The following is a 15,470-nucleotide window of genomic DNA, read 5'->3' as shown; positions in this document are numbered from 1 at the left end:
TCTCACCTTTGCATTCTGCAGTAAGGCCAGCTCCGCCGCCTTTTGGGCCAGGGTCATCAAATTGGCCTCCTGGGACGCCCGGCGCCTCCGTCGCGTGCTCTGGATCACCCCACCCCGTAGCACCTGCCCATAGTCCCCTGTGCCCACTGCCCTCATGCCCTCCTCGCTGCCCATGGTGGGAACCTCCCGCTCCCGACCATTGGGTGCCAGTCTCTCCCCATCAGACAGCAGCTGCGACTCCCTCAGCTCCAGCGGGAATCCCAGAGCTTCAGGATGGGGTTGTGCCAGGGAGCCAGGTGGCGGCTGCTGCAGGGGCCAGTGATGTAGGAACAGATTGCCGGTGGGCTCCTGCCCAGGCTGGGTGCCAGCCCCATCCAGGGCAGTGGGAGGCAGGATCCCCTCCTTAGAGAGGCGGCGGGAGCGGCGAGGGAAGGGGATCTGGACCTGAGGTAGCGCAGGCTGCGGGGCCGACTCCTGCAGGAGGGCCTTGCGCAGTTCTGGGTTCATATCTGGGTTGGGAGGGAAGGGATAGGGCGCCATGCTGTGGTGGGGCAGGTGGGACTGTCCCAGTGGCCCAGCTGGCTTCAGGCCAAAGTCCTGGGGCTGCTGAGAGGGCTGCTGCATGGGGTAGAAGTTCTCAAAGAGCGGCATCTGAGGCAGGGCTGCCTGCTGCTGCTGCTGCTGCTGCTGCTGCTGCTGCTGCTGCTGCTGCTGTTGCTGCTGCTGCTGCTGCTGCTGCGTCTTCTGTGGGGGGAAGGCGGCCACGGGGTTTGGGGGCGGTGGGCCCTGCCGGAAGACCTGCCGGTTCACCTGGGGGCCGAACGCCAGCTGGAACGGTTGCAAGGGCAGCGTCTGGTTTGGGGGTTTCTTGGCTGCATGGAAAGAATTCAGGGGTGCCTGGGGCTGCCCTACTTCCAGCTGCACCTTCTGTGGCATCATTGGCCGCACCGCGTTTCCATATCGGTCCAGCTGTGGGCCCCCTCCTTTCTCCCGCTTCAGTGCCTCAGGGTGGTTATAGTAGGTAGAGACCCCCACACCAGGATGAGGGCTCCCCTTCGGTCCACTGTAGAGGGATAGGCTGTGGCAGTTCCAGGTTGAATGAGGTGGAGGCTGGCCCGGCTGCTGTTGCCAACTGCTGTCACTGACACCCCCACCTCCTCCCCGCTCAGGGCCCCGCCCTGGAGCCATCACAGAGTTGGGCCACTTCACTGAGCCCACCTGCTGGGACAACATGGCTGCTGTGGTCCGCTCAGGCCCATATACCACAGAGTTCAGCAGGGCCAGGCTGCTGGGAGGGGGCAGTTCCACGGGCTGGGAGGTGGAGGCTGCCCCTGCCAGGCCCTCGTGCCCACCGTACTGCTCCTCCTTCACTCTGATGGACTGCTGTGGGGCCTGCAGGGGAGGGGGCTGCTCCTTGGGAGCCGGTTCCTGGTCCCCAAAGGTGCAACGCTTCCGCTTGTTTTGAGCCTTGGGCTGGGCTTGGAAGTTCATGGTGTGCCCAGCTGAGCCCTGGCAGTGAGACCTACTTCACCAGTTGCCCATCCCCTGGAGAAAGATCCTGTCGGAAGGCCAGTCCTTGTCTACAAGCCAGTGAGGGCAGAGCAGGGGCAGAGGAAGATGCTGGATAACAGGGTCAGGCACAGGGAGAAAGAGCTGCTGGCTCTTCCTTCCTCTTCGGAAGAGGTTCTTGAGCTTGTCTACGCTTCCCAGTTCATGATGCTCCACAGGGTCCTGGAGCCTGTGCAGGGAAGAGCAGTGATAGTGTCAGCCACAGCCTGCCAGGATGCCCTGGGTGTTGGCACAAGGGTGAGAAATAGGCCTCTGAGGCCCTCATTCCCACCACCTCCTGTCACAGGGATGAGCCCAGGGTCACAGTGCAGCACTGGTGGGGCAGGAGCAGAGACCTTTGGGGGACCTGCCAGGAAAGCAGCAGAATCCATAGCATCTCTTGAGTATTCTGTGACTTTACTCTTGCCCCATCACCTCACCCTCCTGGTTAGGCTCCAGGACTGCTGCATCTGGTTGTATAATTTGTGCACTACACAAAGGCACATGCTAAGGGGGCAAGTGGGGCTGACATCCAACTCAGCCCCCTCTGGCAAAGCTGAGAAAGGGGTGACAAAAGCCACATTAACCCAGGCTCCAGCCCCCGGGACGGCCAGGCCTGATCCTCCTTGCACATCTGTCTACACAGTAGCCCCCCTGCCAGACCCAGAAGGATCTTTATCCAGCCCACACCTCCTCCAACACTCCAAACACATCTTAGACACAGGAAGTGGACAGGACAGGGGTCATTCCCAACACAGTCACCCCTCCTGTGCAGCCCCAGGGGCAGGAGCCCCCTCAGGCCCTTGCAGAGGCCAGGGCCCAGGGCTGGGCTCACCGTCCTTAACACTGAGACATGCAGGTGAGGCCCCAGAAGGGCATGTGCAGTCCTAGCCCTCCCCTGGGAAGAGCTGCTGGGTGGGGCTCTGCTGCTAGAGTCTTCCCCAAACTAGCACAGAACCTGTTCTGCAGCCCTGGCAGGCTAGAGGCAGGACCCAGCCCTGGAGCTGGTCAGCAGCCTGCAAAGAATAGTATAACTCAAGACATTCAAGGGTGCAGATTGCTAGAACTTAGGTCCAGAAGATTTCTCCACGATAACGTCAAGACTAAAGTGCTCAGTTTTTCTGTTTTTGTTTGCAGATTTTGGGGGCAGAGAGGGTGTGGGGGGGGGCAGGGACTGCCTCACTCTTGCCAGGCTAGAGTGCAGTGGTGTCATCATAGCCAACTGCAACCTCAAAGTCCTGGGCTCAAGGGATCCTCCTGCCTCAGTCTCCCAAGTAGCTGGGACTACAGGTGGACACCACGACGCCCAGCTAATTTTTCTATTTTTTATAGAGATGGGATCTCGCTCTTGCTCAAGATGGTCTTAAATTCCTGACCTCAAGTGATCTTCCCTGCCTGGGCCTCCCAGAATGCTAGGATTACAGGTTGTGAGCCACTGCGCCCAGCCCTAACTTGATTTTTTTGAAAAAGGTAGCTACAGAACAGAGAGAACCCAGGCATGCATTTTACAACTTACATAACTACTTGCATGTATGTTTCTAGACTTTTTCTTTCTTTACAAAGGTTTCACTTGCTTTGTGTTTTTTTGTCCTCCTGGGGAAGTTGGTCGGGAGGAGGTAGCTTCATGGCCCACTTCTTACCCCAGTAAGATTCTGGTCCTGGGTCAGTCAGACCAGGAGGGGAGAGGAGGGAAAGGCCACTCAGACAGCCCTGGAGAAAAAATCTCAGGCCCTAGATGCTCCAGCTCATGGTTAGCAGCCCATCAGCTCCCAGGAAACTGTCAGGAGCAGAGCAGGGCAGGGGCTGGGCGGGCACAAAGCCCTGGCCACTCCAAGCAGCGCCCTCAGCACCAGGAATGCCCCTCCCGGAGCTGTGGCGCTATCGCTGCTGTGCACGCTTCCGCAGCTCCCAGCCCCGGCTGGGAGCCTGCCTGCCTCCTGTCCGCCCGCCTGGCGTGACTCACGCGAGGCCCCTCCCTATCTTTCACTTTCACCCAGCACCCAGAAGGGGAGTCACTTCCTCCTTCATTTCCTTCCTCAGCACCCAGGCCCTGGAGGGAGTGAGAGACCCTCCACATGCACCCGGTCTTCATAGATGGAAGGTGGGAGAGGGAGAGGACAGAGACCAGGAGGGGGCATCCACGTTACCCTGGCCCCTAGCAGAAGGGGGAGGATTTGGACAGAGGGGACAGCAGAGGGACAGAGAAACAACCTCTTGAACAAACTCCTTTCTCTTGCTTTTAAATGCTCTTTCCCTGACACCCAACCTAATTCACAGCAGAAACCCAAAAGCCAGCCCCCAGACTGAAAACCACCCTGGGCACCCCCATGAAGCTGCAGGGTGGGACTGTCCGGCTCCGCCTCTCGGGAAAACATCCCGCCCAGCACCAACTAGCAGTGCCTGTCTGCAGAAGACAGAGGAGGGGAGAATATGCCAGCCTGGCAGGCCCACATGTCTCCAGAGAGCTGTGAGCACCCCCCACGGGCGCTCACACGCACTCCTGCCTTCCCCATCACAGCCCTGTCGCCTCACAAGCCAGGGCACAGGCTTGGGGCCTGGAGCAAGAGAAGGCCCACGTGGCAGGCAAGCCTGAGTGCATGTGCCAGTGTGGGGCCTAAGGAGTGTCTGGGAGGGGCTGGCAGGGGGTGGCTGCTCAGTGCCTCCCGCCAGGCTTTGGAGGAGACAGGGTGGAGTCTGTGAATGGGGGCTCCAGGCCAGGGCTGCGTCTGCCCAGCGAAGGGGCCAGGGCCCAGATGCAGGTCTCATAGGGGCTTACCCGCAGCTGTACACTCAGGCCTGGAGGAGCTGGGCCCAGCTGGTCTGCTTCCCACCTGTGCCTTGCACGCAGGGAGGGCCATCATTCAGGACACCACTAGGTTCCTGAACCTTGGACAGGGACTTGCTTAAAAGAAATCAAGGGACTTGGTTTTGGGGAAGGCTGAATCACCCAAGAAGCTTCCTGCTGCAGAGAGCTCCCTATCAAATCCACTGAAGAGCTAAGGAATGCCATGGTCATGGACACTTAGACCTGGGACCACCAAAGAAAGATCATGTCTAGGGGATGGGAAGAAGAGTGGAAGATACCTGGGAGGCAGGGGGAGAGGACACACCCAGGCAGCAGGGCACTAAGTAGCAGTAGAGGCAGCAATAATAATAATACATCGATGCCAGGCAGGTCCTAAGTGCTCTGCACCTTTTAAATTCTCACAATAGCCTTCTAAGGCTGGCATTGCTATTTTAACCTGCATTTTACAGGTGAGCCAGATGAGGCTCACAGCGGCTAAGTGACTTGCCTGTGGTCACGCAGTCATTATGTCACAGAGCCAGAACTTGAACCCAGGTCTTTTGGACTCTAAGATCAAGCTCTTATTCCTTATCCCCAAGACATGCCACTAAGACTCCAGGTCCCTCTGCACACACCTCCCTTCCACAGCACACTACTCACCACAACAGAGCAAGGATTTTCTAGACACACAGATATTCTTTCTCATGGCACTGGGAAGCCCCTTACTCCCACCTGAACCTCTGGCAGGTAACCCTCTCCCGTTCTCCACAAATACAGCTGAGTCCCTTGATCCTACAGGAAGCGAGGGCAGGGAAAGGGTCTCACCACCGAGGTGCCAGTAGGTGTGTGCGGTCCACCTGCAGGGAGCCTGATATAGTTCCTCCTGCACTGGACACCTTGGCCCCAGCCTCTGAGCCTGGCCTCTTCAGCTCCCTGCAACTCCACGCGGGGCTCAGTCCTCCTTGCTGCTCGGGGCTGCCAGCTCTGAGACCCCACTGGCACCTCCCAGCCTGCAATTCGGGGCAGGACTGAGCCACTTCCTCCTCTTTCTTCTGCCCCACCCCCACTCCCCTGTCTCTCAGGTGGAAGTAGACTGCCCTTCTTCACAATGAGGGAGAGGAAGGAAGCCACCTGCCCTGAAGGATGCTGACCTATGCGCCAAGTACCCAAGGCTGCAAGGAAGAGAGTGTGTAATGAGGAACTCCTGCAGGCAGCTCACCCCGGGGACCAGCTGCAGGGCCTCTGACAACAGATGCAGGAACACTGCGAAAGGAAACCCACAGTCGCCACGGGCCCCAAACACGGCAACCTGCTCTGTTTGTCTGTTTGATTGTCACGCTTTATTCATTCTTCCCTTCCTCCAGGCTGCGACCCATCCTTGCCCAGACCCACGGGTGACCCTGGACTGAAGACAAGAATCAATACCAAGGCCTGGGACCTCTGGGGCTTTCAGGAAGCGCTATGGTGAAAGCACTTTCTCTCTACAGAAGAGAACAGTGTGCACCAAGAAAGGAAAACAGTACTGAACCCACATATGTGTTTTGCAGTCACATGAGGGGAAGGTGCTAGAAAGGCCTTTGGGTGTTCAGTGCTGACAGTGACACCAGCTCTCCAGGGACATCAGTTTGAACACACACTGCTCCTCGAGTGCCATCAGCAGCCCAGCCACATGTGCAACATTGGCTGGCCGACCCCAGGAGAGTCCAGTGAGGCCTCACCACAGCAAGGAGGCCAGCCCATGGCCACTGAGGGGCCAGGGCCACTCACCAGCCCATTTGGGGCATTCAGTGGGGTGACAGCCAACTGGAGGACACCTCTGCCCTCAGAGGCTAATGCTCCAATTTCCTGCTTTCACAACCTGGGGCACCCCAGGCCCCACAAGTTCAGCACAAGGAAGAGGGGGAGCCAGAGTACATGCGTCTCCACTCCAAGAGCAAGACAGACCCAAACGTGGCATCTCCAGGCAGGTCAGTTCTCTGGACACCAGAGAGGCTGTCTTAGGACAAAGTCTAAACTCCCTACCCTGCCCACAAGTCCCTGCAGACTTTGGCTCCTGCCACCTCTTGGCACTGCATGCTTCAGCGTATAGTCGGGGCCTCCAACATGCTGTTCCCACTTTGCCTACGGGTCTTTGATCAGGCGGTACCTCTGCCTAGGAGACATTCTGCTCTTTTCATCGGGCCAAGTCCCACTCATCCTTCAGGTCTCAGACACTGCTTCCTCCAGGAAACCTTCCCTGACCCCAAGGCTGAGAGAGGAACTGCACTATGAGCCCTTAACACCTCCTAAGCCCCCAACACTGTGCTCAGCACACTAAATCCCAAGTGCCTGTTTCCTCCTCCCCAGCAGACAACAGGCTCCATGGGGCAGAGTCTGCAGACTGCTGTACCTTGGCACTTGGTTTGCATTTGCTTCTTGAGATACTCATTCAAGACTGAGCCCAAGGTGAGTCAGAGCCATGCCTGGGCAGAAGCACTGCTCACAGCCAGCACTGCCAACCCGGGCTCCTGCCTGGTCCTGACTTCCAGTCTCTCTCCCTGATGCATGTCAGAGCTCCCTGAGATGCTGAGATGAAGTGAACAGACCCAGCCTCATGACCCCACCCCACCCGCCCCCTAGCCCCAGGCCCTCTCCAGCTAAGCTGAACACAAGTCCTTCTCTAACTGCTGGCCTGCAAGCCCCCTGCCCCTTTACTGCAACTTGCAACTCGCTAACCCACACTACATGCAGGCCAACTGGGAAAGTGCCAGCCCCACTCCTGCCCCCAGCCCACTTTTCCTTCCCTAAGGCTTCCCACCCCTGTCCAGACCATGGCCAGGGACACAAGCCTATGGGTCTGCTCACCTCATGCTCTTACATGGCTGGACTTCAAGTCACCGAGGTCTGGCCAGGATGCCAGGGGGCCATAATGAGGGCCCTCCCTAGAGTAGCCCAGCATGGCCCAGCTGGCCCCACAGTCTGGGCTCACATCCTGAAAAGCTCTCTCTCAGATACTCTGCAGTCTCCAGCTATAGCCAGACTGAGTAAGTGGCCTGGAACTGCCATCTTGGGCTAGTTAGAGTTGCCCAAGCCTTAGACAAATCTCTCTGGACACAAAACAGCTGTCTGCAATGCTATATGTCCCCCCACCAACTGGGAGTTCACAAGCAGGCCAGAGGGCCCCCCATTCTCCATGCTACTGGACACATGGGCCCTGTTCTCAAAGGATTTGCAAACCAATAAGGAAGGAGGCAAAAGAGGTGGACCTGCCTCCCACAAGTGTCATCTCCCCAGGGAGCAGGCAGGAAGCCCGAGGATCCTCTCACTCCCAGTCCAGAGAGGCCCTGGATCATCACTTCTCTGGACTGAACTTCCGCTCTGAAACGCAGCACCCAGGCCAACAGGCCAGGGACACATGAGTCCCAAGGGTCTCAGCCATCAGGCTGGTCAGGCTCAGAAGCTTGGCCAGGGTTCAAGCTGCCTGCAGGTTGCGCTTAGACGTAAAAATGCCAACATTGAGATGCTTTTAAAGGGAAATGTATGCGAGGAGAATCCTTTCGGGGCTTATGAGGCACTCTCAGGGCTCTATCCAGCCACCTACCCTATCCCCGCCCCCACTGCCCCACAAACACCTGGGAAGCCAGCAGAGCCAGGACTGTTTTGCAGGGGGAAAGCTACTAAAAGACAGGAAACGTGGAGTCATGGGCAAGCCAGGAAAGGAGTAAGCCTCCAGGCCAGCTTCTGCCTACACTAGGAGGACTGGCTGTCTCCCTCCTAGCAAGGGCCACAAAGCATCATAGGCAGCCCTGGAAAACCCCCTCCAAAGGACTTGGGAATCCCAGCTGGCAGGTTTAGGCTCTCTCCACAGGAGATGCAGCAAATGCCCCAGCTGCCAGGTCCTCAAGTGACTGAGCGTGTGGCAAAGGCCTCATGGGGGACCGCTGTGGCCCCTGGCCTGTCTCCTCACAACCCTCTCTATGCCCTAGGGGGCTGGCACCACCAGAGGCTGCTCCAGCTCCTTCAGCCCCTTCCAGGCAGCCTGGGGCAGGGCTCTCTGGAGGCTGAGCTTGAGAATGCCCCCGTGTCAGACTCTGCACTGGGCCAAGGTACAGAGGAGGCCCCTCACAGGAGCCTCCCTAGACACAGCCTACTCCCCCACCCCACGCCGCTGCAGTCCTGCAGCCCTACTGCCCTTTCATCCAGCCCTCAAGGTTTTGCTGAGCAAAAGCTGCAAGCCAGGCTCTGGGAGACACAGGAGACAAGACACAGTTCCGGCCCCTCAATCCTCAGAGCATTCCCAGGCCAGAGGGAGGAAGACAGAGAAACATGCTAATTACAGCGAGAGGTGGCCCATGCAATAGCTAGAGTTAGCATTGGGAACGGGAGAGCCCAGGGGACCTCCCTGACTTTCAGCCTTCCCTGAAGCTGTCCGTGCTGCCTGAAAGCCCTGCCTCCACTCTGACAAAGTGCCTTGCTTCAAGGTCTACCTCCCCCAGGCAGCCCTCCAGCACATACTGTTGTCAACCCTTCTGAATCTTCACGCTATTATACCACTATCCCATAATGCTCCTTCAGTTCCCTTCTGTTTCTGCACCAATGGAGAGGGCAGTGGACTGCTTGTCAGGTAACCAGGTGTCTGGTGCAGGAGCCACCACTCTCTGGTTCCCACCTTTGAGGAACTTAAGAGCCTAGGGTGGAATGAGACCTGCATACAGGAACCAAAGGAGTACTTTTGTAAAGAGCAAGTGACACGCGAAGCAGTCACTACCAGTACTACTTGCATGCCCAGTGTCAGTGGGGGGGGAGGTATTGCTGACTTGTGTAACCACTTATTCCCAACAGAGAAATGAGGAAAGGTTGGCTCTGAAAAGCAACTTGTCCCAGGTCACACAGCTCATGAGTGATGAGCCGGGATTCAAATTCAAGCCTCCAACTCCACACCGGGTCTCTCTGTGTCACACTCTGCTGCCCTTCTGTGTCAGCGTCCTCGAGCAGTGGTTCTCAAACTTCTATGTGTGCAGTAAAACTCACCCTGAGAGATGGTTCATGGGCCTGGCTGAGGAGGGGAGGTGCAGAATGGGGAATCCGAGATGTTTCATAAGCAGCCCAGGCAGTGTCCAGGCACTGGGGCAGGGGAAAGGCTAGAGGGTCAGGGCCTGGCATGGTAAAGTTTCCTAGGACCCACCACTCCCTACTCCCCAAAGGAACTACCTGCCAGAATGCTGTGTTCAGGAGCTATGAGGGGTCCCACAGAGCCCTGGGGGAACTTTGCTCACAGCTAGCCATAGGGCTGACTGTGGCTCTTTCCACGCCTGAGGCCCAGTGCCCATGTTTGCTATCTGCCAGGCACTGTGCTAAGTACATTGCAGGCAGCATCTCATTTAACCCTTACTCTTCTTTGTCTCATTTTACAGGCCAGGAATAGTATCTATTCCTGATATATCTATGTCAAAAATCTATTTAACACAAAAGAAGGCAGTAATAGAAGAACAGAAAAACAAAAAGATATAAGATAAATCAATTAGCAAAATGGCAGACACAAATCCTAACTTATCAATAATTACTTTAAACGTAAATGTATTAAACATGCTAATTAAAAGGCAAATGCTAGAAGAATGGATTTAAAAAAAAAAAACACGATCCAATTACATGGTGTTTACAAGAGACACACTTTACATGCAAGGACACAAATAGCTTTGGGAGGCCAAGGTGGGAGCATCACTTGAGCTCAGGAGTTCAAGACCAGCCTGGACAAAAGCGGGAACCCGTGTCTAAAAAAAAGGACACAAATAGGTTGGAAGGATGGAAAAAGAGATATTAATACCATCTCTTTTGGATATTGCAAACAGTACCCAAAAAGAGAGCTGGAATGCATACTAATATCAGACAAAATAGCCTTTAAGACAAAAATGGGGCTGGGCGAGGTGGCTCACGCCTATATTCCTAGCACTCTGGGAGGCCCAGGTGGGAGGATCACTGAAGGTCAGGAGTTCGAAACCAGCCTGAGCAAGAGTGAGACGCCCATCTCTACTAAAAATAGAAATAAATTAATTGGCCAGCTAAAAATACATAGAAAAAAATTAGCTAGGCATGGTGGCACATGCCTGTACTCCCAGCTACTCCGGAGGCTGAGGCAGAAGGATTGCTTGAGCCCAGGAGTTTGAGGTTGCTGTGAGCTAGGCTGACTCCATGGCACTCTAGCCCAGGCAACAGAGTGAGACTCTCTCTCTCAAAAAAAAAAAAAGACAAAAATGGTTACAAGAGACAAAGAAGAACATTTTACAATGATAAAAGTGTCCATCAAGAGACTAACGGTTATAGACACAGACCCCCAAAATACATGAAGCAAAAACTGTCAGAATTAAAGAGGGGACTAGCACAGTCATAGCATTGTTATAAAAAAAAAAAAAAAAAAAAAAAAAAGAGAGGAAGACATAATTCAACATCAGTGGTTAAAGACTTCAATAGTCAGTCTACTTTCCATAATGAACAGTACAACTAAACAAGATAGACAAGGAAATAGAAGGTTGAATATTATAAACCAATGAGAACTACAAGATATCTATAGAACACTCCATCCAACAACAGCAGAATACATGCTCTTCCCAAGAGCACCTAGAACATTCTCCACAATAGAGCAGAAAATAGGTCATAAAACAAGTCTCAATAAATTAAAAATATCAAAATAATACAAAGTATGTTCTCCAATCAAAAACCAATAACAGAAGGAAATTTGGAAAATTTACAGGAAACAAAGGTTAGACATAACTTGCCAAACTCTCCTAGCTCAGAAAGGTCCCTTCCTCCTTAGCCAGACTTTTCCAAATGCCTGGGTAGCATTCGGAAAATGTCCCTCTCCCATACCCTATACCAGACACACACTGAACCTGACCTCAAGCTTGATCCCAGAATTGAAACAGCTGGGGAATGGAGAGGCCTTTGAGGCCTCCATCCGCCTGTTGTGTGGCCTTGCTGTTCCTTGGGACATTGGCCACAGGCAAAACTTCCACTTCCATGGCCAGTCTACAAAATATCCAAAAGACAGATCCTTTTATAGAGCCCTTCCCAGCCAAACACTTTACGGATCCTAAAATCCATGCTTACAAACCTCCCATGGACTCCTGTTATTGCCCCCTTTCTACAGAGGGAAACTGAAGCTCTGCTATTAAAGTGGCAGAAGCAAGATTCAAATCTTTATCGTTTCTGTCTTCAAAGTTCTTACCTTGCTCTTTCCACCACCCTCCCAGAAAAATCCCAAATCTACACTCTCGGGCCTCAGAAGGAATGCTACACTGGAGGGCTGCTGTTCTTCCTGGGGACATTTCCAAGCAGAGCACGGTATATAACACTCCTCTTAAAAAATAACCCCAGCCACGGTCAGCCAAAACAGCTCCCCCCCCCCGCCCCAGATTGGGGGCATCTGTAAAAGTTCCTGGGAGCCAGGAGAGCCCCCGGGGTGTTGAGGTGTGGGGAGCTGCAGGGTGAGTTGGAAGCTCTGCAATGAAAGCCTCCACACCACATGGAGAAAGGGGGCTCGGCCTCTCTTCAGAGCCAACTGGCAAAGCAGGGCCCAGCTGGAAAGCTAAACAGATTCCCAATACCAAGGGACGTCAGTGTCCACCCAGTACAAATCCTCCTTCCACAAAGCAGTCCAGAGAAGGATGGAAACTTGTCTGAGGACACACAGCAGGGCCCCAAAATTAAGGACTCTAATCCCTTCATTTAGACAGGCCCTGCGCCACTTGGCAAGACACTGCACAAAGCCTGGAGCCAAGGTTAGTCCCAACATCACTCAAAGAAGGCTTCATCAATACATCTAACATTTCTTGAGGGTGCTACTGTGTGCCAGGCACAGTGCTAAGCACTCTACACACATTATCCTGTTTAATCCTCACATCAAGGTAGTTATCATTACTCTGCCCCTTTCTCAGCAAAGAACCTAAAAAGATCTGAGGGGTCAAATCACCTGCCTAAAGTCACAGCAGTACAGAGGCAAGACCCAGGCCTGCCTGTCTCCAGAGCTCTCGCTATAAACCTCCTCCCCTAGAGTTTCAGGCTTAGCCTCCTGCTTGGATGTCACACCAGGCTGTCTAGGACAGCAGCAACCTCTGGGCTTTTCCCTGGAGAGCAGCTTTCAGCTGGCCTGAAAGCCACCGTGATGCTCTGGAAGTGTGGCTGGTCGGGTAGGGTGGGTGGGAGAGGCCTGGCAGGTGAGTAGTTTTTTTGTTTTGCTTTGTTTTGTTTGAGACACAGTCTCACTCTGTTGCCCGGGCTAGAGTGAGTGCCATGGCTTCAGCCTAGCTCAAAGCAACCTCAAACTCCTGGGCTCAAGCGATCCTTCTGCCTCAACCTCCCAAGTAGCTGGGACTACAGGCATGCGTGCCACCATGCCTGGCTAATTTTTTTCTATATATTTTTAGTTGTCCAGCTAATTTCTTTCTTTTTTTTTTTAGTGGAGACGGGGCTCTCACTCTTACTCAGGCTCGTCTCGAACTCCTGAGCTCAAATGATCCGCCTGCCTCAGCCTCCCAGAGTGCTAGGTTACAGGCATGAGCCACCCCGCCCGGCCAGGTGAGTCGTTTTGAAGATGAAGAGGCTACAGGTGATTACCACCATGAGCCCAACCTGTGGAAGGCTCAACATCTTCTATCCAAGAGGAAGCCACACCCCTCCCACACCCTCCAACCCCACGCCCACGGTTGGCCGACAGCTTTTTAAAAATAAAGCCTTGACTCTCCCCTACTTGTCAGATGCCCCGAAACCCCATGGGGCCAGCCTTCTGTCCCTTCTCCTGGCACCCTGAAGTCTGGGTCAGCTCAACAACATGCATGGGTTCCTATTAGTGCCAGTGTCCCCCACTCAGGACACTGGGCATCAGCCCCGGGCCATAGCCACTCATCTCTCCACCTGGGGCTCTCGGAGGACTTCTTCTCCCAAGAATTTATTATGACTTCCTAAATAAAAGCTGTTCATCACACATCCTGCGATCACTGGTCTAAATCTCTATTTTGTGGCTAAGACTGAAGCCCTGAAAGGTAAAGTGACTTGCCTAAGGACACATGGCTGACTACTTGGGGAGAGCAGTGGTCAGGCCTCCCAGGTAGCATTCTAACACCGAACACCCCTCAGATCTGGCATTACCAGGTCCTTGACATTTGTCGGGCTCATCTCCTCCCCAGCAGGGAGGTGGAGCAGAGGGTCTGGTGTGTGTGTCAAGGCTACTTGTCTGGCCAGCACTGGAAAAGGCCAAGACCCACTTGGTGACCAGAAGAAGGGAGTCAGGGCCAGTGCCTGCCACTGTGGGGTGAGAGTGAAGAATGGGGGCAATATGGCTCCCCAATACCTGCTAGGGAGCAAGCAGCACAGAAACTTGCCACCAGCAGAGAGAGGTCTCGGCATGGCTGCCTGGGGCCTCCTGAAGGGCTGAAGAGTGGGTTCAGAGAGGGCGCCACGCCCTTTCTCAGGCCCCGGTCAAGATGCAGGACTTTTGCCAAATGCTCACACATTCCTTGCATTTCTCCAGTCTCTGAGCAGCTGCTGCAGGGCCTTTTCTCCTGTTGATTTATTCTTTATTGTTCCTGAAATACACCCAGAGGCCTTTGGCACAGTGCACAGGGCACCGGCAGAGCATCCAGCCCAAGCCCCAAGTACACACCAGCCAGGCTCTCTGGGACCTGGGCCAAGCCAGCTGGAGTGATGGGCCCCGGGGGTGAGACCCAGCAGCCAGGAAGGGAGACCCAGGAACCCACCAAGGCCCAGCCTGTGGTCCCGGAGCTGTTCAGAGGCTGGGATGCATTTGAGGAGGAGGAGACACTTGGAGGGTCCCTGGGAGGCCCAAACTAAGCCTTTCCACTCCTCCCGTGCATGCGGGACTGGTGCAGCAATCCCCGGGTCCACAGCTAAGCCTTCCACAGCAGGGCCTCGGGGCTCAAGGATGGGCTTCTGGCTGCTCTGTGAAGCATCTAGAAAGGGAGGCTAAAGGTGGGGTCTTCCCCACCCTTCCCAGCCCCAAATATCTCCCCTATCAGCCAGACTAATGGTGTTCTACCATCAGCACTTCATTCTAAGGGTTCAAGCATCGTTCCCTCTGCACCCGAACAGCCAGAGAAGGGTGCAAGCAGCCTGGTGAAAAGGGCCAGACAGAATGTGTGCCAGCTTCTCCACTCACCACTCTGCGAGCCTCAGGCTCCTCATCGGTGCATGGGTACAATATCTTCCTCTTACAGTTATTACGGGATTCAATGAGGTCATACATAGATGAAGTGCCTGGCACAAAGTAAGCATGCTCAGTAGATGGGATTTCCTTTCCCCCTTGCCGGCAAGGGTGGCTCCATCATCATTATCAGTCTTTAACACCTTGGAGGAAATGAATGGCCTGACTCTTCCAGTTCCACAGCTGCCTGAGAGCAGGGCTGGCTGGGCAGGAGCAGGGCAAGGAGACTCAGAGTCTTAGCAACAGTGTCAGGCTCTGCAGGCACACAGGGCCTCTGGCCTAGGGACCCAGGACAGAGAGTTCTGGCAAGCAAGTCCGGAGGGCACCCAGCACAGGCCTCCTCTGGGCTTAGCTGTGCCAGCAGGGCCTGTAGGGACACAGTAGGTCGAGTATTTCCTTGAGAATACCTGGCAGAGCTTCCAGGCCCACAAGGATGAGCCACCCTCTTGGGCTCATTCTAAGAAGAGCAATAAAAGGGAGGGCACCATGGCCTGAGGGAGGCTGGGGAAGGGTGGCCACAGGAAGCAGGAGCAGGGACTCAGCAGACACTGGGGCCTGCAGAAAGCAAGCAAGCCTGCTCAGAGGCCACCACAGTGAATGTCCCACAAGTGGAAGTGCCTGCCTGGTTATTTTTGGCACTTCTGCCTAAAGCCAGCAAGGAAAAGCAGCTGCTAGCAACGTGGAAGGGCTGTTTACATGCAAGTGTGCAAGCACCGAGACAGGGACTGAATGTGCACCAACAGCCATTGTGCAGAAGGGCCTCTGCCCCCTTTCTTTCTCTCCAGGCTGGCCCTGTAAGGCCCACTCTGCATGCTGCATAGCTGACATAGTGAGGGGACTTCTGCTTTCACTCAGACGCAGCCTCCCAACCACAGAACTCACTCGCACACGCAAACAGACAAATAAATAACTATGGAGCCAGCTGAGGACTGAGCCACACCCAGG

At 54.8% G+C, this 15,470-nt stretch overlaps 1 protein-coding gene across 2 annotated transcripts in view; it reads right to left on the bottom strand.

Annotated features, from left to right (window-relative positions):
* MIDEAS (mitotic deacetylase associated SANT domain protein) overlaps positions 1-15,470 on the bottom strand; it is a 61,786-nt gene that overhangs the window by 16,669 nt on the left and 29,647 nt on the right. For both annotated transcript variants that reach the window (XM_012741576.3, XM_012741586.3), the window contains exon 2: positions 7-1,738. In XM_012741576.3, coding sequence (XP_012597030.2) covers positions 7-1,491 — 1,485 coding nt within the window. In that variant the 5' untranslated portion in view covers positions 1,492-1,738. The remainder of the gene's footprint in view (positions 1-6; positions 1,739-15,470) is intronic.

The sequence above is a fragment of the Microcebus murinus genome, chromosome 6, assembly GCF_040939455.1.
Source record: "Microcebus murinus isolate Inina chromosome 6, M.murinus_Inina_mat1.0, whole genome shotgun sequence".
Lineage (NCBI taxonomy): Eukaryota > Metazoa > Chordata > Mammalia > Primates > Cheirogaleidae > Microcebus > Microcebus murinus.
This window is presented reverse-complemented; position numbering and strand designations above follow the sequence as displayed.